This window comes from Syngnathus typhle, linkage group LG5, assembly GCF_033458585.1.
Source record: "Syngnathus typhle isolate RoL2023-S1 ecotype Sweden linkage group LG5, RoL_Styp_1.0, whole genome shotgun sequence".
Taxonomy (NCBI): Eukaryota; Metazoa; Chordata; class Actinopteri; order Syngnathiformes; family Syngnathidae; genus Syngnathus; species Syngnathus typhle.
Window position 1 is genome coordinate 15,111,964 of NC_083742.1, and position 27,992 is coordinate 15,139,955.

Consider the following 27,992-nt stretch of genomic DNA (forward strand, 5'->3'; position numbering starts at 1 on the left):
AATATGTAAATGTACCGTTATATGTTTATTATTATTTAAAATGTTGATAATGGTTAATTTTCAACCGAATTCTTGCTTCCATTGTATTTATTCAGCGTGTAACACTTCCGGGTCCTGAAGCGTACATGCGCAGTGTTGACAGCCTTTCCAAGCGTCATGTGACACCCGGAAGATGGAAGTGACAACAAACTGAGGATGCTTTGACTCCTTTTGGATTTTGTCCCCACACTTACTGGAAATACAATGGCTTCAATTCTTAAAGAAACGCAGAGGTTTGTTGTTGTTTTTTCACACTCCAGAATCTGAATTGTTAAGTTAAAAAGTCCCAATGATCGTCAGTTTTGAAAGAAAACATACCTTGTTGCTTTACCACTCCAACTTGTGTCATGAAACATGGTATCTAAACATCTGCACTACACTTAACACTGCCCTCAATAATCGATAGTCTAAAACTGAATAAAAACCAGCACGGCATCGTCTGGCAGATAGTAGAGTACTGACGATCCCTGCCGACTCTGCTCTTCTCCGGAAAATTATGTTGTATCATATCGTAAATCAGATAATCGCAAATGCGCTTACATTTTTAAGATCCATTGATGAAGCAGCAGCTTTCTTTTTCTAAAATAGTGTACAGGTGATCTTTTTGTTCCTTCAATGACTTTGCTCAGAAGGTAGTAAAATGTACTCTGCACACCACTCCTGATAACCACCAGACTTGTTTCTTCCTTGTTCTTGACAGCATCAAGGAAGCGGTGACTCTCATCAATGCCATAGATGTGAACAAGTTCTCCAGATTGATCTCTCGCATCATCCAAAAACTTCATCTGAAGGTACGTCAGCTTTATTTGGAATTCATGTCAAAATACACCCGGCTTTAATATCAGTAAAGACAATGATTAAAGCAGTGGCCCTCTATTCCAGCCTAAACATTATCGGACCGACATTAAAATTCATAAATTCTAATATTAGCGCCATAAAAAAGTTGATTTATTCCTGACAATTTATTCTATCCTTTTTTTCATTTTGTAGTGTTGCTCTTACCTGCACTGCTTTCGCTATGTAGATGTTGTACTATTTTTTACAAATTTTTGCTTGAGCCAAAATTTATGAACTGGACATTAATCAGCTCTTTTGGCTTTTCTTTGCAGGGAGAACGACCATTTAGCGAAGAGGAGGAACAAAAACTTCAAACGGCCCTTTCGATGGACAAACAGGCTCTCAACTTAGTTCTGGAAACGTCCGCATTCGTTCTCGAACAAGTGAGGGACGGCCCATGTGATGCCTGGTTCACCACATCCGTGATAATAAATTGTTGGGATGTGTATTTGCATTTTCACAAAAAGAAGCACTTCATAATAATTCACTGTCTAAAAACGTACAGCAATGAGCCAGTTGGATAAATATTAAAAGAATGAAGTATTTTATGAAGCTCAGCCGCAAAACGTTGTTAAATGGTTTGGCAACACATGTAATGTTCCCATATGTCCAGCAGGGTTCACTGTTGCACTGTCGATGTGGTTCCCATTTAGGCGGTGTACCATAATGTGAAGCCATCCTCTCTGAAGCAGCAGCTTCAGGGGATCAGCATGAACCCCGACAAGGCCGAGGCCTTCTCTCAAACGTGGTCCACCTCTGGCCCCGAGCTGGTGGACCGACTAAAGCGCAATATCTTTTCCCCCAAGAAGGTAAGCTCCATAACAATTTTGACTGTGTTACTAAATGTATATATGGAGAAAATCACTCTTAGGGTGAGAAACCCCTTTGCTCAGCATATAAACAATTATCATCCCCTTCAATCAAATGCAAATAATTAGGAGCCCATCAATTTTAATGACTAATTAGAATTAATTCTAAAAGTCATCAACTACCCCTTTTTCACTTATCAGCCATGTTTTAGTTACATCTGCTTTATTTCACCGAATGTAATGACCAAAGCATTTGAATCAGCCTTCAGTGCAGTTCTAAACCGCTTCAAACTACAACAACGATAACAAATGCGTGGCGATATTGTAAAGAAATTCCCCTCTTGACAGTTATTTAATTATCAAATGCAGACATTTTCACACAGCTTTTGTATCGGTTACATGCTGCAGCGCTGACATCCACAAATATATTACCCTCTTCCCTGTGCAAATGCTTCTCTTATGTTTATTTATGAGCCACTGGATTAGAATTCAGATCCCTCTCTTATTTCAATGAATTATATTTATTTTGAAATCAATTTCAGGATCCATACACAGCATGTCGACATGGAAAGTACTAGAAGTTCAGATGATTACTCACGCTAATGTGGATCTTGTTCCTGGCGTGAATAATGTGCCAAGCTCTTTCCTACCTCGCGCCAGTCCTGTGATGCTGCACAAGCATCCAGAACCAATAAGTCACACCTAGTTTATCATGAGGACCTCTCACTGCATCATAAACGGCTTAACTGCGGCGCCTTGACTCAATCCTGCGAATCTATCACGGTGTTGCGTGAGGAGTGAAGAGAAGAGGAACATTGTGAACGCTGAGGTTGAGCCCACAAGGCCCAACATGAATGACAATTTATGTCCGAGAAAGAAGCAATAATACACGCTTGTATATTTGTGAGAGTCTGGTTGATTAAAGGAGGATGAAGATTTAAAAATGACTCGGCTTTTAAATAATCATAATTGTCCTCCAATTGGCCTTACATTTTAATTTTAAAGGGCAGCTTGTGGAACTAGTATGTCTGCTTTTTCGGATGTTGGTTCTGGCATATTAATCGAGTTTAGAACATTAAAAGAGAAAGAAAGCGGTAATTATTGTTACTGGCTGACATTTTAACAGGTATGTGTTTTTTTGTTTGTTTGTTTTTTTAAATCTGAAAACTAGTCCACCATATGTTTTTGTGATCCCAGCTGGATTTCGTCAGCTGGCAGTTGAACCTGCAGATGGCCCAGACCAGCCAAGCCAGACTCAAGTCCCCCAATGCCGTACTCCAACTGGGCCTCCACAATGAAGACTCTCAGGTGGGAAAGTACACCAAGAACCACGCAATTAGACAACATCATCACTTTCCATGATCTCTTCATTTTTCCCATCTGCCCCTCCTATTTGGTTAATAGACGTTAATCCCACCGGTGTTTGTTTCGACCCAGAGGTAGATAGACATCTGTGTGAAGTTCAGAGGTCAGAGAGCTTGTTATCTGAAACCGCCACAGATGTGTGTAAAGTAACACCGAAATAGATGCACGTATTTCCCTTTTAGAACTGTTACTGTTAAAACAAATGCATCAAACGTACTTATGGTATTGGTATTTGGTATCGGCGTCGATGACTACTCAAAAATTGAATACTCGTACCAATATCAGTCTGGGTAAAAAAATGGTATTAGACATTTTGTGTTAAATCAGTCCCCTTATGGCATTTAGTGTCTTCATCTAAACTAGAGCAGTTGAATTTCCGTGGACTGTCTTGTTCCATCTTTCTTCCTCCTTTATCCTCCCATAGAGAATGCCGGCTCAGATTAACCACAGAATGAAGTTGGGTATCTTCAAATATGAGCCTATAGGCGCATGATACAGAAAAAAATATGTCGGTTTTTCAATGTCTTGGTGGATGCGAGAGAAGCAGGGTTTTACATTTAGTAAGCTTTCCCTTTTTTTTTTTTTGCAGTGTTTACTCGAGGCGAGTAAGGAAAGTATTAATTTATTTAAATCCACTTACACATCTCCCCTTGTGGGAGGAGATAGCTGGGGGCTCAAAAACTGCTCCTTTAAAGTGAAACGCGATCAGCAAAAAAAGAAAAAAAAAAGATTTTCCTTCTGGATTCTGCAGAGGGAGCTGTTGTCTCACAGTTGGTAAAGCATTCTGGGACTGAGAACTATGAAGTTCATTCTCTTTGAGCCATTTAAAATGTTTTGTGTGGTACACACTAATTGAACACCCCGCTATCGCCAATAAAGCGAAGACTGCAAAACAAGAGGAAATGGGTATAAAATAGTACTTTAATAGGAGCTTTAACCCTGGCAGAGCTTGGAGAACACTGAGAAACAGCGCAGGGAAGACAAATAGGACAAGAGGGAGTAAAATAATGTCGGCCCGGGTGGTATCGATTGCTTGGTGCGGAGAAAGTTTGGAGCCTCTGCCATCTGACCAGTCTCTTGCTTCATTAGCGCTCTCCCTGAGGAGAAGGAGGAGGCGGAGGAGAAATGCCAGGTGCTTTACTTCTCCTTCACCAAACAGTACAAGACATCCAGTACAGCTGCAGATGTCTTTGACTCCCTTTCAGTACATGGGAAACCATTTTTATCTCATAAAGAAAATCGGAGTCGGAGGTGATGCCATCATTAAGCAATTTCTTGTAGTGACATTTGAATATGAATTTTCCTACAATTCTAAGAGTTAGTGTAAACGTGTTTGTGATCGGTATTAATAAGAAACGGGATGCTTGAGTTCAGCATTCATCGCATGGCACCTGTTGCATTGTAGCTTGAACCATTACTTGAACGTAGAAGCACCAGAAAAAGCCTCAAGTTGTCTGAGAGTTGGTGAAGAATAAAAAAAGCACGCAACGATCATCATGCAGTTAAGAAACTGACAGAATGGAAAGGAAAAGGTGGAATATGGGGGAAGTTTTGTGCAGGCTTCTTTTGCATCTCCCTGTGGATGTGTTGCAGTCCGTTTAGGGAGCAGTGGATTTGAATATCAAGCCTTGCTAACAATGACTGTGGGGGACGTTTTCCATTTTGTCAAAACAAATCCATCAGCCGCCTGTCTCTGGATGTATCTTAAAACACAAATCTGAAATGTAGGTGTGCTTCATGCGGCTGTTTAGAAGCTGTTAGAAGAAACAAACACACATTCAGTGCCCACTACTTGCTTGCTAGACTGTGTAGCATTTTACAAACATTTCTACTTTTCCCTTTTAGTTCACTTCAATGCGCTTGAATGCTGCTCGTATTTGTTGGCTATAGAAGAAACACAAAAGCAATGCGATGTAAGGATTAAGCCTGAATTATAAAAAACAATTGTTTTCCCTCTGTGTAGGTGTTTGTGCTGTACTGCCATTCCGTAAATGATGTTTTATTGGCACAATGATGAGCAAAAAAGAAAGAAAATAAAGCTGGAAGTTGTGATAAAAGGCCCACGAATCCTCAAAATAATCATTGGACTCCCGCCACATTAAATTCTGGAGGCCAAAATTGTGTGGCGTTTAAGCCCCGCCCATCTACTGCCGAAACCCATCGTCGTCTGTGCCGAGTCTTGGAATTTGTTCAAACTGGCTACTTCAAAATCATGGTTGAATTTCAGGCATGGGTCTCTGAGACTTTTTAGCGGGCACTGTTATGATGGCTGCCCACCCAATTATGTGTAGTTTGCGAAAACTGCCGTCAGGGTCTATTTATTTTCGGAACTTTAAGTGAGTTTCAGCGGGCGGAGGCATGTTTGCGATCCTCGAAGGATACACAAGCTTGTAAAAATTGGTCATTTTTTGGAGTCACGTCGATGCCCCCCCCCTAAAAAGCAATTAATAATTTGTCAGAAGAATAATTCTAAATTCCCCAAGTCCTCTTTGTGATTTGAACCGTATACAAAGAATGTTAAATTTGCCTTTCTAATGAGAAACTCTTGTTTGCATTTCTCTGCGTGCTGTCACATTCGTGCAGGGGGGAAAAAAAAAAGAAAACAGTCGTTGATGACAAATAATGAAACTCTCAGTGGGGAAAGACTCACCCGGTGTGTCATTACTTCATTTTTCCAAATAATGCCTTTAAAATGATACGTACGTGCACACCTGGCTCTCAAAGGCGACAAGAGATGGTTTAGTTAAATTCACGTTCACCACACATATTAATTGAATGCCTCGAGTGCCCCTGCGGCTTCCCTTAATGGCCGTCTTCCTTTTCGGCCTCCCATTATCACATCAGTGCGAGTCAGTGCTTCATCGAACGACTAATTGAAGCTACTGAGCTAACGTAGCTGTCGCATGCTACGTTCCAATTAACCGCCATTTAACACCTCTCATCTTTGAATCGCGCCCCAAGTACGAAATACATATCGAATCGTCTTTTTTCTGACAGATGTAGATCTAATTTAGTTGAAATTGCCGATCATTTGTTGTTTCTTTGAATTAACTCGGATAGTTTAGCTATTGTTGTTGTTGCGTATTAATACAAATGAACCGCCTTATTGAAGTGAAAAATAATCCCGTTGAATGAACTGAATCAAATCGTTACGGTTTAGATTGAATCGTTGAATCGTATCAGATGCCATGAATTGAGAATCGTATTAAATCGTCTTTTGTGGATTGACGCACACCCCTAGTTTTTTACTTTGGCATTCCTCTTTATAGCGTTGTACTTTGATTGGCCTTTAAAGAGAGCTAAAGAGTCGAACGCACTCCGCGCCAATCAAACCATTTCTCATTCTGTATTTTAACTGCCATTTTTTTTCTTCATGTGTAGTTTTCAAAAGGTTGCGCTTGAAAGTAACTCCAGCCGTACGATGTTTCTCTAAATTGTGCCCATTCATACATTCAACACATTTGAATGGATTCAGAATCGAGTGCTCGCTGTTGATTCACTCACATTTGTGTCATTCTACTCTTCATTTTTTTTTAATTATTATTATTCAAGACTGAAAAAAAATCATAAAGCAAGCCTTACTTGTGTTTCTGGTTTAGTCGTGAGTGAATGTTCTCTCTAATCCTTCTTTTTTGGTATTTCTCATTTCAAAGTTGTGTGTCAAATTGTCCCCAGCCGACATCTGAAGTATAAACCCACCAATTAGATGGCTTCTCTTTTGCTATCAAAGCATCAGACTTGAAAGACTGTTTTCTCCTTACGATTCGAATATTTTTTTGTTCACACTGCAATCAGGAGTGGATGCTTTTTTTTTGGTTGTTTGTGACTTGCATCAAGCGCACGTACCGAGGTTTTGCACTTTTGTCACGAGGGGTGCAATTAAACATCTCGTTTTGACTTGTGCGAGAGGGCTGATGTCATCAAAGCCTCGCGTCTCTCTCGTCTCGGCTTTGAACGCAAGTCGAAGCTTACGTAAAGCCAAGTTTGTGCCTCCCACGAGCCCTCGCCGTGTAGTCCCGATAAACAAGGCTTCCCGAGGAGATCCTGGCTTTACGTTCTTTTTCGTGGGATTACACAGCTCGATCAATATATGGCGGCGCTGCGATGTAAATGCTCCTACTTTCAAAATCCTTCGCACCATGCCGCCCACCAGCCAGGAGGGACAAAGGCTGCTTTCTTTTAACTTCTACTTGCCTTGCTCTACATGTCCCTAAATGCTTTGTTGCTTTCTTTGTGCGGCCATTTTTTTTTTCTTCCCCCTCGAGGCTCTCTCCCCTCTCTGTCTCTTTCTCCATCGGTTTCCCACTGGTGATTTGTTTTTCCTCCTGTGGGATTTGCGATCCCATTCATGGGGAGCTCATTGTCGGGGCTCTTATCCTCTCCAACGGATGGGCCCCGAGAGCAGAATGGGTGACTGTGGACTCGCCGCGCTCCTTGTCACCCAAGTCCTCGCTCTTTGCCATGCGATGATGTCATGGCTTCTCTTTACAAGCACGGGGGGCACCTATTGATTCTCTCTCCCTAATACGGACCCTGTAGATCTCTCCCCTTCCATTCAGGCCCCTCTAACCTCCTCTGGTGTTTTCTCCTGCCAGTGCCCTTTGCAGATTCCTTGGCCTCTCAAAAAGGGATTTGGGGATGTTTGGATGTTGTTGAGCGCATCCACCGCACAACGCTCGACACCCACGTAAGAACGGCGTCAACCCGCAAAGCCAGCTCCATTTAAATCTCATTGATTTAATGTCGCTCTTAAATTTTCACTGCAGACGTTTTCTATCCAACCTGTTTTGTCGACACCCACTTTGTCAAGTGATCATTAATCCCCCTAAAAACGGGTGTCGTTTTGCCGTAGCCGGTAGCGATGATAAGAGAGTGCTTAAGACTCCATTTTTCTAATGTGAACGCCACACCCCCCCTCCCCCACCCCCCCCACCACCCTCCTGCTCTTCACTGGCGTTTATTCTAGAGAGGCAGCCCAGCCCGGCTCTTGGCTGAACTATGCAGTTGTGAGAAATGCGATGGGGCTGAAACAAGGCGCTCTGATTGCCGAAGCATGGAGCCAAATCACCAATCAAATCCATTCATTCCCCTGAAAGGCTGATCGACATATGCCGTCACGAGAAATAAAAGATGCCTTTTGCCCCCTAATGGCCCATATCGTAATAATAATGCATATAAATAAAGCTAGATACATCCTAAGCTTACTTTATCTACATAGTTCACTCGAGTTTTATATCGACCAGATTCTGACTCCCGTATTGATCAAATCAGTTTGTCATTTTGAACTTTGTGTTGGGACGAGATCAAGGAATTGAGCTGAGGGGGCTTCCCCTCCTCTTGAACTCGTGGTCATAAAGAGCAGTCATCAAGCATGCACTTTTGGATGACGAGAATCTTCTCTTTGTGAACCAACACATTTTGCTACCAGTGCCTCCTTGAACTTCTTTGAAGATGTTTAGATATCACATCAAAATATGCTCATTACCCAGCAGACTTCGACAACTTGTTTTGGCTCACTTCACAAATGACTACGGTGGCCCAGAAGGTGATGGCCTAGAAAAATAATAGTCGGTCGTTTCTATGCTGCTTGTCCTTGTTTAGGTTGAGGGGGCGGAGTTAGCAAGTCTCCATTCTGCTTCTTTCTGTTTACGGCCAAATTCATGACCTATTTAAGGATGCTGCCACCTTCATAAAAAAGTCATCATTTTGTCAGCAATATTCAAATCTCAAGAAGACAAAATGCAGAAGAAATGTAAGTGTGTTGCCATGCCGCTAGAGTACTCCTCCTCCTCCTGTACCCTGAAATTCTTCCCACTCTTTCCTTGTGTATGGAAGCGCCAGTGTCTACATACCTTGGGGGCATAGGCCGGCTGCCTTGGCGATGTTCTCGCGACATGGCTCGGTTTTGAATAGCAGCCGTTACTCGTGCGGGGCAGCCACGATGTCGCCCATGACAGCCTTCCCCCCCCCCCCCCTCCAGCCCCGCCCACTCCAACCATGCGCCAAGCCAATATATTTCAAATGTACTGTTTCAAGATGCGAGCCTCCGCTGAATGTCTCGAGTGCCACTTATGTGAGAACCTGGCACACCGATTTGCCAGTTTGGGCTCGGGCTGCTAGTTGCTGGCTCGCTTTGGCCTTCCCTGAAGACACTTGACTCACATTAATAAAATGAATGTTTGACAGAGCCACTTTGTACAAAACAGATTTAGAGGTCAATGTGGTGTTTTTAGGAACTTCGACAAAGTTTTGGCAGGTCCGCTCTGTTTTATCTGTTGCTAGGTCTCAGAAATGGAATTTTGTAGCCCACTGGGGTACTTTGGAATTAGTTGTATACCTTCCGCATATTTCGACCGGGTGGTTTCGGTTCACTTTAGTACACATTTTCTTTTTGGGATTTTCACTGTAAAGGGTCCCAACATATCCAGGCTGTTATTTTTTTGAATACCCTTTTTGTGATGGTCCATTCTTGAAGGTTGGAGCTAAATTTGCTTCCCTCTGTTGAATGGTCCACAGAGAATTATGCTTTTTTTAATTTTATTTATTTTTATGGAGTGGGCAAAAATGCTAAGCAATACAAATGCAATACAAAAAGTTAGTATTTGTTGGTATTGTTTGGTGCGCTGGAACAGATGAATGGCATTTTCATTTATTTTAACAAGAAAAGATAATTTTGAGTTTTTTTAAATATCCCATTAGAAAAAAAGCATTAAAAAAATCCAAAAGAATTCATCCACAAGCATTAATTTCCACTGTCATACTGTTATTCCGATTAATAGGTTTGTCATTTGTTTGGTCTTAATGTGATTTGTCTCTCGCCAGTGTTGGCACCTTCTCTCAAGGAAGTGTGGGAGGTGTGAACAAACAATGTGAAAACACTCGGCTATTTACAGACATTTCTCACTGGCTCCACTTGTCAATCACCCGCTGTCTTTTTTTTTTTTTTTTTTTTTTAATCATGATATTGCCCCATACTGTGCTTTATTGTTGTTTTCTGGGAGACACTTTTGAAACATCACGTTTCCGCGAGAGATTTCGTAGAGTGATAGTTTCCGATCTTGCCTCAGCTTTTATTTACTGCATCAAAATCTATCTAACTTGCTGTCGATGTTGCTGTGGTGACACTGAATTGCCCATTCGAATGATTTCTTGTTTTTTTTTTGCACCGTGTAATAGCGTCCGTTGCTTTTTGAGCACTCTGTTTTGATGATTACTACTTTTGAGAAAAAGGAGGAATGAGAATTACATCTTCCTGGGTCGCATGAATAGTGAAAGTGAAAGGACCCTCCAACCTGTCATTAACTTGTCATCTCTGAAATAGAAATTATTAAAAATATAAAATAATTTTTGCTCTTCAGAATGCTAAACATAAGATAACCTTTATATGTCCACTATGTGAAATTGTTAATCATTTTTACATAATGACAAATTGATTCTCATCATATGGTCATTCTGCCAACCACTTATTTGGTTTTTTTTGGACTCTACTGAAAAAAAAATATCATTTTAACATTCGTAATAATGCATGAGTGGAAATAATTTTAGCACTGTAAAATCCATCAATCCATTTTCTATATTGTTTGTCATCGTTTGGCTCGTGTGCTAATGCTAATGTAGCAGTCACTCATACAAAAACAGTTCTCAAGTAAGGTTCCAAAACTAGTTTTGAAAGTCTGGAAAAGTGCTCATGGTGGCAACATGGAGTACAGTTTATTAAAATATGCACTATAGATTTTAATCATCTAAAAACGGGATAAACAAAAGCAAAAAAGAAGCGCAAAAATTCCTTTTCTGTTGCTGCAGGCATTGCACGGAGTGATAAAGCCCTTGACAATCGTTGTTTGTGTCACGCTGCCATTTTCCATTAACTATGAATGCTGTTATAATTAGGATACATTCATTAATAAGAATAATGTTGAAACTGAGGCCCCAAGGAGCCTTTTGACAGAACAGCAAGACCCGTGAAACAATCCTAATGTCATCACGTCATGCCGAGCATGTCCCCGCTGCAATCCAATCAGCGTCACGTTCTCATGGCAGGAACACAATGCCTGAGAAGGACTTTCATTTATTTCCCTTTGTGGATGTTCTACGAAGAAGAAACTCAACAGGTTTAAATGTTGAGTCCTTTTCAAGCCTGTTTACTTGTCAGCTCGTCTTTTTTCCTGATAATGTAGGTCAGAGGAAACCCATCAAGACTCTTGCTTGTTCCTCATGTAGCTGTCAGCCCGCCTGTCAGTCCATTTTCTCGTTTGCACCATCAAAGTCTCTGATAACTCACAGTAGCTTGCTCTGCGACTGAAGCTTTGGGACCTGTATCGCTTCTTTTGTGTTCGATAGAAGCGGAACACTCCAATGTTCTTTGTCTAAAGTATTTTTGGTGAAGGCGCTTAAATATGACACCTCCCGGCAGGAAACACACACATATACGCAAATTCGTACAGTGTCATCGGAATCCAGATTAACAGGTCGCCTCCCAGTTATTTATTTATTTGTTTGTAGTGTTAAAAGTCGCTCTAATCAATCCAATCATGAGATATATATATTAAATATGATATATATATATATTAAATATGATATATATATTAAATATGATATATATATTAAATATGATATATATATATATATACGTATATATATATATATATATATATATATATATATATATATATATATACATATATATATATATGTATATATATATATATATATATATATATATATGTATGTATATATATATATGTATATATATATATATATGTATATACACGCACGCACGCACACAAATATTATATATATAGAAGAAATTTTGCTTTGTACTGGACATGATTACTTTTCACCTCTGCGCTTTTCTTTGCACATCTTCAAAAGTGTCAACAACACTCCTGCAGTTAAAAAGAGCGTGATATAAATGTCAGTTTAAAGAGGCCTGCTAGTCACACCCCTATTCCGTAATGTCGCCCAGGTGTTAAATCTGGAGCCCGTTCAAAGAAAAAAGGTTCAGAGGTGATGATAATAAGGCAAGCCGGAAAATCATCCAGCTGCCTTTTTTTCTAATAGTACGCGTCATCTGTTTTGCTTTCGACCCGTGATAGGAGTGACTAGAAAATAACATCTGCTAGTTGATAACAGATAATGCTACCACAGATTGGTAGAGCGGCGACATCGTAGGTACATTCTAAAATGTAATGATGCTCCTTTTAATGTCTGTACAAATTGAGTAATGGCGGTTGCCGCTCACCGTGGCAGGAGTAATATTCCGAGCCCATTAGCCGGGGCCTTCTGCGTGGTGACTGATTCCTTAATAATAAAGGAAAGGAGGAATAAGCACTTTTGTTATCATCTCCATTGTCACATCCAACCAAGCACAGCCTTCTATTACAGTTCCAAGAATAGACACGGCTCTTATCGCTTCCATCACTGTCATAGTTGTAAAGAGAGCGAAAGGAAACCGGGTTAGCTGTGCGATACTGACAAAACTCTTAATCTAAATGTTTGAAGTCATAAATGAAGAGCTCTATTGTTAACGTATAACTTGTTAGATTATATTTATAGACCTTTCCGGAATGTTCATGAATGTCATTATCACAAAAGAGAGGGGAACTTTTAAGTTTGAACAGTCCTCAGGTTATACAAAATTCATAGGAAATTTGTCCGGCATTTTCTGGCTCACAAAACCCAACGAGTCAATTCTGCGTTTTGCTTTTTTTTTTGGCTTTCTTCGGGGGTTTAAGACAAAAGATCAACTGCTGTCTTGCCTGGCAAGGTCTGAGAAGTACCTCACGAAATGTTTGGATGCTTGTTGGATTGTCTTTTGCTTTTTGTTGCTGTTTTATGATCTTCAATTGGCCTCAAGTGGTGAGAAGAAGATTTTTAGAATAGGAGAAGAATACTTATTGGACTTTCATTTAAAGTTGTAACACTCTTTTTGTTTTTTACCATTTCTTTGCAGATTTTTCTGACCGTTATAGATCACTGTAAAAAAAAACAAAAAATAATTTTCTGACATGTGAGCAATTACAAATCTCTTGTTGGGCGTCCAATATTCGAGGATGTTTACTATTTATTGTCGTTTGGAATCAAATTTACAGCAGTAAGATGGAACCGTTTGTAGACTATAAAACAAGTAGTATTTTAGGCACTTACTTTGGAAACAAAGGGTAAAAAAAAAAAAAAAAAAGCCCCAAAGTCATGTCTTGTAAATATTTGATGGGCATCACACAGGGAACACAAGGCAGGCGTGTCAATGCGAGGTCACCGCGTTGGTGCTGATTTATTTCTTAACCTGACTTTCTACCAGTTAAAGATGAAGTTCCAACAAGCAAGAAGAATGTAGACGTTGGAGGAGCACATCACTTTCAAAGCCAGAATCAATGCTTCCTCCTAGCAGGTGCAGCAGCCTTGATGGCGAGGGAGGCCAGTTGGAGGTTATCTGAGGTGTTGACGTGTTTGGGCAAAATACCACGTAGGGGGATGAGAGATGGCATGCATGAGAGGGAGGAATGAATGTGTCTCCCTTGTTGTTACTTGGAACTTGAGTTTGACAAGAAACAGCATTTTGGGCAGTGTAAGTAGTTCCTCAAGGAAATTGCAGTTGTCGTTTTGGGCTTGCGTGGAAATTTATTTGACCATTTGGGCCTGGTATGTGATTTCCCCTAACTACAAAAGTGTTTCTTTTTGGTTATTCCAGCACTTTGAGCTGTTTCTGAGGACTGTCTGTACTTGTGCACTGTCAAAATAGCTCTGCCAAATGTGAAGACTTTGAACAGACGTCTTCCTGACTTTTTGAAACAAGGAAGCTTGCAAGCTCGCCCTAGCCTCCCTCTTTCCCTCATATCCACGAGTACACACAGATTTCTGGTCATGTATTCTCTTTGCACGATGACTTGTTGCTCTTTGGATCATGCCCTGTATTTATTCTTCTTCTCGAAAGATGCTTCTGGTTGAGTCTTACATTTTACAGATTACTGTGAGAACGCTTAAAACGTTTGAAAGCTTCACATTTGGTCTCCTTGTACGTCAATCCCATCGTGACATTGTCAGGAAGCTCCAATTTTTTTGTCAGTAATCTTTTGAAAAAGTTTTCTTGTCTGCTATGAATAATAGAGTGAGACTGCTAAAGCACAAGGTGAGAGCTTGTCAAAGTGACAGTCACTCTTTTGAAGATTTGCCCTTTTAAACACTCAATAGATGGGTCACGGGTCTCGGAAGCTTGATAGAAGGGGAACCAGTGCCACTATTCTGTCATAAACAGCTTCAATCAACGCTCAGGGATGCCCGTTTAGCTGTCCACTCCATTTTGGGAAGGATATTTGAGGTCAATCAGATACATAATGTCCGGTGGATCAAATGAATGACCGAATGAATGAATGAATAAATACATAAATAAAAAAAGTAATAAATGAATGAATGAATAGATGAATGGATGAACAAATAAATAAAAAAGTAATGAACGAATGAATAAATAGATAAATAAATAAAAACATAATAAATTCATGAATGAATAAAGAATGAATGAACAAATAAATAAATAAAAAAGTAATGAATAAACAAACAAACAAACAAACAAACAAACAAACAATAAATAAATAAATAAATAAATAAATAAATAAATAAATAAATAAATAAATAAATAAATAAATAAATAAATAAATAAATAAATAAATAAATTTGAGCGGATATCGGTTTCTGTCCACACCCACTACTCGCCCCCCAACCATCCACAAAGTAGGCTATTCAGTGAGGCATTTAGATTACAGTCTATCAGACAGTGGCGCCACATTGATAGTAAGTTTTAAAATCGTCCAGGCTCCAACTTTTTTTTTTTTTTTTTTTTTTAAGATGGAATCATCCTCCTGCACTCTCCCCAACCATCCACTAAGCTGGAGCTTCTGAATCAGCTCTGCTCCGAGTTGCTGAGATAGCATTGCCCTTAAACTGCTCCACCTGTCATTTCCCCCATTCTGACAGCCAAATGTGCCAGCCTCATCAAGGAGCTCAGGCTTTTGCCCTTTTCAATAATTCATCACACATATTTGCAGGGTGGAGTAAAGGTTTGTCCATAGCCGTTTCCTCTACAAAGGCGCATTTCTTCTAATTGGAGTGTCCCTTTTGGTAACGCCCAAATGTCATTAGCGGAGGGGCCAAATGCCACATGCTGTTTGAGGCTATGCCATTGATTGGAAATGGCAAGGTGAAATGTGACTCGAGTGACACGGAGGAAGAGTTGCAATGAAACTTGAATATAAGCATGCGCAAATTTGATTTCCTACTATTTGTTTCCATGCATTTACTTTGGTTGTTGCCTGCGCACTCCGCACAACTCATCACCATCCAAAGAGACTTTGAGCCCCGTGTTGCCTCTTGCCATCTCCAGCTCTGCATAATGCAACGGCGTAATAGCCGCAGTTCTTCTTGTGCTGCTAATTAGAGATTATACAAATGCTCACGCTTGTAGACACACAAGCGCGTGATAGGCGCAGGTACAAACATGCAAATACAGCCGCAACTCCGCCGAGCGATTTAATTACAAAGTCTAATTTCTGTGTAGTTGTAAATTATTTATGAAGGTGTGTTGATAAAGTCACATTGACCTTCCTCTAATGATGCTCCTCACATACACACAGGCTGTTGTAAAAAGTGCATCTCACCGCCATCTACATCGCTCCCCCCCCCCCGGCTGTGACTTAGCACTGTCTCGACTCCTTAACGTTTATATTCATTTTTATCTTCAATAATGTGTTGCTAACCAAATAAAATGAAAACAAGCTACAGGCTTTTTTGTTTTTATTTTGGATTTGTCATGAAAAGACCGTTGAGGATGCAAGCCTGAGTCTCTCAGTTCATTTTTGAATCTCTTTCAAATATTTTTGTTCAAATGATGGCCAATGGTGGAGATTAGGCTCCCATAGCTCTTTGGTATTCTACACAAAGCAATGTGCTTTTTTTCCACTTGGAAGCAGTACACACGGCACAATGGCGGAAGATGACAGCTTGTCACATTGAACACAATGCGCCAATGGTTGTGGGTGTGGAGAAATTATCCTTATTGTTCTTTAGGAGAAGCGTCAGATCACACTTGTTTATGTAGGCGTCGTTTTCCTTCATCTATCCGGGGCTTTAATTCCTCGTAAAATAGTGTAATTGTCTGAATCACTTAAGCCAGTATGTATGAACATGGATCCTTGTTGGTAATTTCAAACATATCCTTTCATTAGCACTTTGCGTAGAAATAAATCGAAATTAAGAAAAAATAACCCTTGGTGTGGCACAGATGAAATCAAGAAGACATGATGAATATAATGTTTTCTGAATCTGAAGGAAAACATTAAGAAAAGGAGAAGTAGCCTTAACAACAACAACGAATAATATAGCTTTAAATCCAAAGAGGTAAGCAGTGATTGAAACAGCAAGACTTATAAGTCGAGCGATGCAAATCTCTCTCCATTCCGCTCTCGACTATTCCTCTAAAATATCAGAATATTTTCTTCCACCTCATTTGTTTGTGTATGTTGGCTCCCTGGGCGACCGAGGCAAAAGGATAGCGGTTCTGCCGATAGCCAATCTAGCCATCGCACCGACCGAGCTTGAAGTTGTCAACAGCCTGCATGTCTTTGCATGTTTTGTCTCTCTCCCTCTGTCTGTGTCTGGCCCGTATTTCTCCTCCTAATGTGACTCATTGCAAATTATAAACTGCCCGAAAGTGATAAGCGCAATCGCAATTTTGTCACGGAAACCTTTGTCTGAGGTGATAAATGCCGCAGCAAAAGAAAAACAACCCGGAACATGCCTCATTTATTCCTTACAGTCACTTTGTCAGTAGAACACAGATTTAATTAAACAACCCAAAAAAAATCCATCTTGTAAATTCAACCCAATCTCAATGATCCTTCCTAACAGTTTTGCTCTGGTATATTTGTTCAGCACAGTTTATATACCAGCAGAAGCTTTGTAGGAAAATGACTTCCCTCTAAAGCAGACTTTAGCGTGAGGCGTATAAAGCGGGGCGTTCGCTTGGATATGCGTGTCGGCCTCATTGTGACTGCCGCCGGGCTGATAGCGGCGAGCGGGGTTTACGCTGTACCGTTTCGCCAGCCTCGTCGTAGACCTGGGGAGCCTCGATAAGACACCCGGGCTCTGAAGCCGCTCAAAAGACACATGGAGAGCGGAACAAAGAGAGTGGGAGAGGAAACAAAAAAATGAAAGAAGGTATAGTGGCGCTGATGAGGAGGTTAAAAATAAAACTCATTCCCCCCCAGTCGGGCGTTGCTCCAAACCCGACACTTTCTTTTTCTGCCATTACATTAAAAATCTTCACAATCCTTTTAGTCACGGCTGGGATGGGGGAAGCCCTCAAAGGGAAGACAATTAAACGCATACACAAAATGCTTTTAAGGGGTTAATCTTTGTCGGCAGGATTGAAATTCAGTTTAAGCTGTCTGAAGGCGCGTTTCAGTCACGCCAGTGGCTGTTTTCCTTTCTCAATTTAAAAATTCTAGAATATCCCGAATGAGATGGCTCCATTTTGCCTCCTAAACTTGTCACGGTGGATATCGTTTTTGCCTTTGCCTCCCTCGCAACACTGTCGGCCTTAAAGCAACGCCGCCACACTTAATTACTCAGTTTGATGTCAAAGTTCAATGTGGAATCGCATCTCCTCCACCGCGGCACTTAAGCCCACAGAAGTCATCCATTTTTGAGAGACACGCAGCACAACCTTGAATTGAAACACGGGAAAGCCTTTCGCAGACATTTCCCTATTCTGGGCTTTCTCGTGTCTTAAATTGAGGGTAAGGCTTAATCTTGGGAGCCATCTTGGATTTAGAAGAAACGCAAAGGCTTCAAGGTTGCACATTCACAGCCATACTACTCGACTACCATTTTAGTGTTTGGCAAAAGTTCCAAAAAGCTTTTGTTGCTCTGTGTGTCCGGGACTTTATGAACGAAATAAAAACACATTTTTAGTGTAACCTGTCTGTAATGTGGAGATGACAGATGGCGAGTGGTATGTTTACGTGCCAGTTGATGGACGGTTGAAGGCTCTGGTTGAGGCCTTGAAGACATGACACTGGGGTTTGTTTTGGATAAAAGACAAGCAGTGGAAAATGGCTGACACCTGAAGCTTCTTCACCACTGCCCCCCCCCCCCCCCCCCACCACGCCTCCCTTTCTCACTTTGTTTACTTTTTCACGCGTCAAGGATAAAGTATAATCACAGCTATCATATCAGGTTTTTTTTTTTCCCTTCAGTGAGATGTTGAAAGAGGGAAACGGGATCTAGGCTATTCCACTGGGATGAATTCTGTCTATGATGTTACACAGCACGAATGGATGTTATTTCAGGAATGGCTTGCTTTTTAGCACGCAGTCTCTTCCAGTCGTCTATTTGTGATGTGACTTTGTTGGGATGGATCAAAATCACATTCAGTCATAAATTAAAATACTTGTTACATTTAAGAATGACCAATTTTCTCCATCAATATTTAGTTGAACTTTAACAATCTGCATTATCTTACATACAAACTTTTCCAAGGTTTTAGTGGGCTGAAACAAAGTGAAATGACAAACTACTGAGACTTTATTTCTCCCCAAAATGTGCTTGATCTCAATTTTCAGCTAGATAGACTGCTGGCTAAGTGGAGGTGATGCTTTCTCATGTAACGACACCTCACAGCACAGTTGGGGCCCATTATTCTGCGACTCAGTGTTCTCGTCTCCCTGCAAGCAATGGACCTTCCTTTATGGGTCATTTGTTATTGAAGCCCATCTGTGGCTTTGCTTTTAGTAGAACATCGCTGCTTAGCAAGTGTACCCTGTTAGTTTCTGTCGTGTAAATCTGGTGCGTGATGAGCTGAATTCTAGTTAGCAAGGGCTAAAACTAGGGCAAACAGCACTTCATCGAGGTTGAGCCTATTACTAATGATTTGTAGCCATCACCCAATTACAAGTTGGACTTGGACTCTTCCTTCAGATCAAAAGCTTGAGGAGTCAGCGGTGAGCAAACTGGATTATTATTATTGGCTTTTTTTAAATCGTGGCATCATTAAGCTTCACTTCACACCGATATTCTTTTCTATGAATTTGGACTATTTGTCATTGCTCGGTGGAGAGCCCGAGGGATGCACTGTGGAGTTAATAAACCAGCCAAGCTTTATGTAAGCATCCCTCATTTCAAAGTGTGATAGCTGCTTGTTCCTGTTGGATGGTGGCAGAAAAAATAGGATTTATTGTGATCCGTTTTGCAACTATTGGATTTAATAGCAGGCATAGAACTGAGTGAAGCGATTAGGAATCCTATGGAATTTTGATTGGCTCATTATAATGTCTAGACTTTTCATAAAGAGGGTGGAAGAGCGTAAAGTTAGTTTCTATTTTATTTGTAGTCAAGACACTTTCTTCTCTTGTCCTTAATGAAATATTTGTGTGTAGTCCAATTAAGAAAGCATTGTGTAAAGCCATGAGGAAAATATGAAATAAATAAATCAATTCTAGACACTTCAAAGATTTACTCATTAGGTCTCACGACTCCAAATTATGGCAATAAATGTATTCCAAAATCTCAAATATATTAAGGTACTGTTGAATACTAGCTTGACACCTTCCCAACACAGTTTTCTTTATATGCAATTTACTACCGGTTTGATTTCCTCCAGACTCAAAAATGCCCCCCTTCACACACACATCCTGTCTATTTGAGATCCAACCGTGGTGTTCTTCTACCTGCTCCTGGCAAACTGGAAAGTCTGCTCGTCTCATTTTGCCGGTGCAGGTATAACAAAGAGGCTACTTCATATTGCAGCAAATCACAGTGTAGCCAATGAGAATGTCGAGCTGGAACTAGCAGCCAGCACATAAAATGAGGGCAGACAAAGGTGCAAGTATGTCCAGAATATTTATAATCTGAAACAATCACAATGAATTACTTGCCAATTTTACACTCTACATTGTTTTTTTTTTTTTTTTTAAATCTTCCCCGAGAATGAGTCCATCAGTCGCCCGCTACTTATCTTGTCCGTGGCAGCTTTTTAGACTGTGAAATAGAGAGCGGTTATTTTCCCCTCTTCTCGCTGTATGTTAATGACACGCTAATCTGTTCCTGAGCGAGTGCCTTAATGAGGGCGGCGCGCCCCTCACTCCGCTGGCTAGCGCCTGTTAAGCTACCATTATGGAAATAGCTCGCTATCATGCATCGTTCTGGGACCCCTGCCTGAAAATGTATGCCTTAGTTTCACTTTTAAAGTTCTGCTCATCTCCCGCTTTAACAAGGCCGGGTAGTTCCTTTGAGGGATGAAGAGCAGATAAACAAACATGGTAATGACGAGTACATGGCACTGGAGGAGGTCTGGTTCCTTTTCAGATTCGGAACGTTGCTTGTGCTAAAAAGTAGCAAAGTGTTTTGGCCAAAGAGGGCATGTGACTGTCCAAAGGTAATTATGTAAATTAGGGCATATGTGGCAATTATTGAGATGGTATTCATTTTTTTCTCCTATACCATTCCAGTATACCTGATTTGTGGGACACCCTTTGGTATGATTTGCTCCCACGATTTATATAAGAACTGATTTTTTAAAAAATATCTTATTCAGACTATCACCCAAATCCCCCTCTCAGCCTGACCTAAATATGAAGCAGTGGCGGTGGGTAGCGGCTGACTCTCTCTTGCTTCACTCTTGAAATTAAATTGGTTTGACTTCTTCCATGTTTCCCCATCACCTGATTTGCACTCATCAGCCTTCCTTAAGGTTTGTACACAAACACCAGGAAGGCAAGGCAGGCAGGCACTTGAGGATGGAAGGCAGTCTGCATCCATATCGAAGCTGGTGCTGAAGAGTCATTTAATTGAAAACCAGGATTAGTCTTCAAAACACTCGAGTGAGGGACTAAAATGCACTTCTCCAAATTTAAAAAGCTGCGATTTTGGATTAAACAAGTGTAACTACAGTTAAAGGCGTGTAATACGAGGGGGACTTATGTAAGCTGAGAGGGACCTAGCTCAAAGTTTTTCTTGCAATTTGCAGCTCACACTAAATTTCTTGCTGGGGCTGCAATCTCATGATTCCCTTTTAGATGATGAAAACATGCCTGAGTCTTGTCTGACGTCGTCTTAAAGGTTCTGCTTGGATTTAAAGACTTAGGGGAGGCTTTTGTTGCACATTTCCAAAGCAGTCCATCAGCGCAACATTTGTTGATCAAAGCAATCTGCTACAAATTAAATAATACGTAACAATACTGCCAAGATTAGGTTGATGGTGTGTTTGCGAATTCTTAATAGGTTTGACCTTTTTCTGACATTAATCAGTGTGACTATCCAGGGACACCAGCCGCATTTATTCTTTTACAATCTTTTTGGGGTTTTTTTGTAGCTGGGATGGGCTCCAGCTAACCCGAGACACGAATCTGGACTGTCGAAAAATGGATGGATTGATGGTTTTAAATCTAACATCATTATCGTGATGATTATTAGCTGTGTCGGGCCAAAAAAATAAAAAAATCGTAAGGTCCTGCGTCACAAAGTGGTGAATATAGCCTACGCCGTATTTCATTTTCATCACAGGTTCCCTATAAAAGATTAAGAAATTGTATTATTAAACGACTCCAATGATAATGTTCATATTTCCAGAGTTTCTGGAGGCAAAGTGTGTCAGAAGAAGTCCCACAGAGGTTTTACAAGTTATCAGTGGAGGCTTGTTGCCACTTGCAAACGTTTACCCACAGCATTTGTCAAATGACGCATTGCGGACGAGCTGGCTGGATGGATGATGGGCCCGGCCGGGACTCGGTTTCTATTCAACCTTTGACCACAGGAAAGAGGGGAAAAGTTGAGGAGCTGTCATATATCCTTTGAGAAGGAGGGTAGTTTCCCATGAGGGTGATTGAAGGGTGAGCGAGGGGGGGGGGGGGGGGGCGTCACATGATGCATTATATTATCCTCAATGTAATGAACTAATAGTGATGTATTCGCCGTCTGTAATTCTGTATGCATAAGCACATTATCAACCATCAAAAGAGCAAATTTAGAAGACCCTACTGCATAGATTTTCTGAAATTATACCAACCGTAATCATCACATTCTTGTCATAATTGAACACTGGGTGGCTTTTACGAGCCTGACTGCTGCCCCCGATGGCTGTTAATGAATAACTTCTCCAAATGTCACAAAAATGCCTTCCAAATAGCCATTTTGGGTTTGTTCTAATTGTAAGCCTCATACAGACAATGACTTACCGAGGTGGCTACTGCTGTCCATCAGGAGGAGGGGAAAAAAAAAAAAAAACACTGAATGTTGTTAATGCATGCCTGGAGGCAGCCTGTGCATGTATCTGCATCCTCGGCTTTGTGTCGTTCTGCCATTCTTGTTGCGAGTGGCCCATGGAGTGCAGACAATTCCTGGCTTTGCGTGCGTGTGCTTGTGTGTGTGTGTGTCCTGCTGTCATGCTGTGTACTGTAGTGAATGGGGAACGGAGGCGTGTGAAAATCCCACCCTTGCCTACCTAGTGACAGTCAGCTCTATGTGTAAGATGGAGAGTGAAGACTCGATAATAAAACAACCGCACTCTTTGTTGGGAAGTATGATTCCCTATTCTTCTTTTATTTCATTAACTGGGAAACCTAATGAGCTGACCCAGACGACACCACTGACACGTGCCTTGACTACGTTAAGCTCGAGGAGAAGAAGGACTTAGCCACGCGTGACCTCCGAACTATCAATCGATATTGTAATCCAGTCCAGTCATCCCCAAAATCTTCTCGCTAATCATTAGAATTGTCCCAAAATGTCTCAGGAAGGATAGAGCCGCTAAAACGTGTGTCCCGATGCATCACATCTGGTCATAGCGTGTAAACCGATCCTTGCCGGACGGATGTGGCAATGTCGGGAAACACGAGTCACGATTCCTTTGTTCCTAACCTCCAAACAGGATGTGGTGGGTTTTTAAATATGGCAGGTGATTATTTCATAGTACACGTCCACATAAGCAAATGATGGACACGCTCCAAATGGGCAGGTGACCTCATCCCCTGGCTGACAAAACCAGTAGACAAATAAGAGGATGTAATTTGTTTAGATCATGGTTGCCACCTCTTGAGCCATCTCTGCAGACGAAAAAGTTTGCTCGTGTTTAGTGCATAAAAATAAAGATCATCCATCCTCTAAGCGGAATGTGTGCCCATCTCCTATCCACCTGCTAGCGCACTTTCGGGTTTGTTGTTGTTTTCTATGCTCTTGCCTCCCCCCCTCTAGCACGTAGACATATGCCCTGTTTTTCCACTAATTGGTTGGCTGTATTCATGCGGGAGCGAGGCAAGCGGGTGGTTGCAGGCAAAGCTGACGCCAAAGTGTCAGAGCACAGCTGGCTTGTGGATGGACACCTCAATGATGGCCTGTTAAAACAACCTGTCACTTCATGCATGAGGTGAGGCAAAGCTGCACCGATGAAGGAATACAATCGTTCGCTGCCATTGTGGGGAGAATGGAGGAGGTAGAGCGAGGCACAAGCACCTTGAAGTAAAAAGCAAGAGAGCCCATCATGTTAGGGCAGCCTGCGGGCAGTTAGTGTGAAATTGCGTGTCATGTGTGACGGGAGGGAGGTCATTGCAGGTGTGTGTGTATTACCGATATGTTAAATAGTAGGCAAAAAATGGTGGTAAATTTCATTTGAATCATTTAATATTTGGAGTTTAATTTTGATGAAACAACTGTTTTATTTGAATTTCTATCTATTCTAAGCAATTAATAAATGATGAAAATTTTTTTACCTTAATTTGTTGATTCATTGATTACTAATCACTCAGGGCTACAATTTGCCCCGCCTACTTTTAAAATGATTTCCATGGCCCTGGTCTACAGTTTCTTTTCCAATTTGTGTACGCCACTGGCTGCCTGAGTTAAAATACCCGGGCAGCCTTTTATGTTTTACAGTTATGGAGGTGTCTGTTTGTTCTCAAGAATGCGTTCATCATGTTAGGCCGAGAAACTGCCCGCCTTGACCCAGCTTGTCCGCTCCCTCCCGCAACAAATCCACGCAAACCTTTAAGTGATGTTTTGTCCTCCTTGTTTTTCCCCTTTCCACTGTTGTCAAAATAATCTCCGTCTCTGTCGATGGAGCTCGGCTTACACTCGCCACCTCTAAGCTTCTCAACTCTAGTTTGCTTCCTGTTGTGCTTGCGTTTCGACAGACTTCAAAGGAGGCTGTCAAAAAAGAAAAGGAAGAAATCGAAGAGGGATGAAGAATTTGCAGAGGTTGACTGTTCAAAGCCTATTTTATTCCCAGATGTTTTCGCAAATGAAAATATTGGGGAGATACACGGCTCTTTATATCTCATCTCAAATAATATCACGTAAAATTGGCAAAATTTTCATTACGTTTGAATCTTTCTGGTTGTGTTTTTTAAATACAAAGCTTGATCGACACTTGGCTGTGTTTGGCCTAGACAGGCTTCATTTGTTCTTCAGTGAATTCCTGACGTTTTGAGGTTCCGTCTCTGTCATTTGTGACGGCTCCAACACAACGCTGAGGATGAGGACACAGTTTTTTTTGTGGCAGGGTCCTTTCAGCAACAACCCGTGTGGCCCTACAGGCCTTTTTTTGTATTTATTTTTTTCAGCTGTTTTGACTCAGGCTCAGGAGGTCATGGGAAAACTAAACATACTGCAAAAGAAACACAAAATATAGCTGCAGTGTTGTCTCAACACATTGTTGAAAATTCATGTGGGCTGATATCTTAAAAGAAAAAAAAGTCCTTTGTGTCGCCATTTTTTTTTTTTTTTTTGCGATACCGAATGTAGTCGATTATTTTTGGACGACGATGGAACTTTTCCGGCATAAGTTGAAACTGTAGGTTCCATTAAAATCTACAAGCGGTCTTAATGTACAATCCAGAAGACACATCATAAATATGTCCTGGTTCAAAATTGTCAGGAAAAGGGTGTCCCAGGGTGTGATTGTGTTGACAGTAGAAAGGATGAAAGTTTGCCCGTCTTCCTGTTCTTTCATCCCGTTCACTGTCTAGATGTTTCTACCGGGGTTAAAGTCAGCACCATCCAATGATGGTATGTTGTCATGTGTGTTTACGGAATGATGGAATAGTCCAAATGTTTTCTTTCTTTTTGAAAGTTTGTTTTTCCTTCTGTTAGTTTATGCTCTCGAATGTGCTGGGATTTCCCTCCGCATGTAACCTACATATTTCCCGGCGTGTTGGCAAAACCGGATCCAAGTGAATTAATGATGATCATCCTGTCTTCTTTCTGCTTTTCATTCCGTCGTCTTTCCAATTCTCCGGGATCACATCGTCCCCACGCAACTTTAACTTCAGCGAAGGGTGCTATTAATGTTGCTGCATTTGATTTGACTACCATTGGAGAAGAGTCGTGTTGAAACTGAATTTGCTTCATGTCACATTTACAAGGACAGAGTGGCACGCAGTTGTGTCAGGGGTTAAGTGTGGGTCAGGGTACGCTAGATCACAATCTGTTTTGGGAAATAAAGTGACCCGTTTGTTCTCCCTGACTTTATACTGGATGGTCGTATAATAAGAGAAAATCTGCTAAAAAAAAAATGCATGCAAGTCAGTGTGGCGCCATGTGATGTGTGCGTAACCGGTAGTCAAGGGCTGATGATAAGCGTGATGCGTTCTATCCCCATTAGTGTTAGCCTAGATCTGTCAGCGCCTTGTTGCGTTCCTCCTTGGCAAAATCCCAGCCCTTGAGGAACGACAAGACGGGCCAAACACACACACATACACACACACGTCTGTTCTCTTCAAACTCCTCACCTGTAAGTGTGTCAGATGATTTTCAGATCCTATTTGTGCTAACTACATTTTGTGATGTCACACCATGAACCCAAACTGTGTTTCTCTCTTCATCAATGTAACAAAAACAAAAATCAATATCAGCGCTCGCACGGCCTCGCCGATGTCATTTTTCCAAGTTGAGTCATGCGCAACGACACAACAAATGAACAAGTAGCGTTACGGCGGCTGTCCTCGCGGCGCTCCCTCAGCAATCGCTTAATTCAACCATGTCCTACATTTTCCCTCTGCTATGCAGGCAAGAAAGGGTTGGAGGGGAGGGGGGTTGATAAAGAGATAGCATTTCCTCCCCCATGCACACTTCTTTATGAACTTTTGACGTTGCCTCTAATTAATATCTCTGCCATTTATTTGTGGTGACACACCGTCTCCCAGCGCCCAACCGGCCACCTAACCAGTCAGTGAGTTTCAAGGCCACAAGTCATGTTTGGTCTCCAAGCTTACAAAGTATAAGTAGTGACAGTTGCTGTGGAGGCTTTTTGTGACTTTAAGCAATTTTTCCTTTCTCGTTTTTTTGCCCACTCTTGTTGACTGGCCAGCATTTTGTTGTCAGGCCCTCACGGTCTGTACGATCCGAGTCGCACCTTTCTAAGCTTCTTTGACACGAACGAGAAAGAGTGCGTCACATTTATCCAGATGGTAGACTTTTTTTTTTCTTTCTCAGCCTTCAATTCTGATGGTGCAATGATGACAGCTCACTGGTGGTCGCCCTTTGTTACCTCCATTAAGGAAAGCTCTTTTACTGTCTGCAGGAAAACAGGTTTCACTAGGGGGCAAGGACTACGCTTCGTGGGAAGTTTTAAACCTTACGTATTGCTCACTCAGAAAATAATTCTCTCTCTCAAATTATGACCGGCAGATTTTGCCACATGTGCATTTTGTTTGTTTTATATTTAAAAGCACCTGTTTTCTGATAAAAACCTCAGTCAAACAATATGATGTTCTATTTGTATTTTATTTTGTATTGGAAAAAAATAACAGCCGTAATGATTTTGATACTTTTTCACTATGTGAAGTTTGGGTTATTTATTGGTATTATCAATGTCAAATGTCAAAACGAGCCAGATTTGACCTGGACAGTGGATATAAAAATCCTATAAGAGGGTGTGCACACTTGTGCAATTATATTATCCTAGTACTCTATTTTTACTTACCCTCTCTAAAATATTTCATGTTTTTCAATTGAATTTTGCAGTTTATAGTAGGTCACATTCATGCTGGAAAATGTTTTTTTGACAGGGGTGTGTAGACTTTTTATACCCAGGGTTAAAAACTACTTTTTCACAAGCACTACTGTAAGTGCCTCTGATATTTTGAACCCGAAGCAGAAACGACGTTCCAAATAGAACGGCTTTTGGCTCAGCTGTCCACGTATTTTTAATCACGCTGATAGATGGCGAGTTGGAGGCAAGCACACGTCGACCAGAGTGCAGCAATAATAAACGAGGGATTTTACGGAAAGCGCCAGAAGACCACGCAAGATAGTCCAATCGTATGACTTATAATATCTTTTTGTTGAGTGTCCTCACTGTGTCCTTCCTCTTTCCCAAGGTTCCGGAAAATGTCTTTGTTGAGTTTAACCACCAGGAGCTGCTTGAGTTCTACAACAAGGTCAGTGTTTATCTCAGTTGGTGTGTGTAAATGTGTGTGTGTGGTGTCTGTGTGTGTGTGCGTGTGTGCATGTGTGTGTGTGATGCATGTCAGCCCCCCCCCCCCCCCTTACTCAACCTCTTCTTTCTTACAGCTTGAAATTGTACAAGGCCAACTGGATTCCCTGACTTGATCATTGTAAACCATGGCTGCAAACACACACACACACACACACACACACATGCACAAATACACACTTGTGTCTTGCTCACATCTTAAAATTGCAAGAAAAAGAAGACAGCCCATGAATGGAACACACCTTTTTGTCATTAGCTGAACTGTTTTAGTAATGTAACTTTTGATTTTTTGTCAATAAAACAATTCTCAAATGTGTGTTCACTTCTGTTCATCATTTGTGTGTTTGAATGTAAGTGTGCAATTAGAAAGGCAAATGAAGTCATTTTGCAACAAATAGACTAAAATCAGATGTGGAGGTGGCGATGGAAGTTCTGGGAGGTGTGTGCATGCATCCACGTGTGTGTGT

The 27,992-nt window shown here is 41.2% G+C and overlaps 1 protein-coding gene across 2 annotated transcripts; it reads left to right on the forward strand.

The window, feature by feature from the left end:
- The first annotated feature begins 133 nt into the window (after window positions 1–133).
- On the forward strand, window positions 134–27,841 carry commd10 (COMM domain containing 10). Of its 2 annotated transcripts, XM_061279450.1 has the most exons (7): window positions 134–272; window positions 740–830; window positions 1,149–1,259; window positions 1,530–1,685; window positions 2,883–2,993; window positions 27,410–27,469; window positions 27,603–27,841. In XM_061279450.1, exons 1-7 carry the CDS (start codon window positions 244–246, stop codon window positions 27,639–27,641), a joined length of 597 nt encoding a protein of 198 aa, XP_061135434.1. In that variant the 5' UTR covers window positions 134–243; the 3' UTR covers window positions 27,642–27,841. The 2 variants fall into 2 exon arrangements, with proteins under 2 accessions (XP_061135434.1, XP_061135435.1); XM_061279451.1 differs by lacking the exons at window positions 27,410–27,469; window positions 27,603–27,841 and adding an exon at window positions 14,892–15,823.
- Window positions 27,842–27,992: the final 151 nt, after the last annotated feature.

Coding starts and splice junctions, on each gene's coding strand:
- commd10 (XM_061279450.1), top strand. CDS start 244: ATGGCTTCAATTCTTAAAGAAACGCAGAG. Junction 1,260..1,529: donor CCGCATTCGTTCTCGAACAA/GTGAGGGACGGC, acceptor GTTCCCATTTAG/GCGGTGTACCATAATGTGAA. Junction 1,686..2,882: donor ATATCTTTTCCCCCAAGAAG/GTAAGCTCCATA, acceptor TTGTGATCCCAG/CTGGATTTCGTCAGCTGGCA.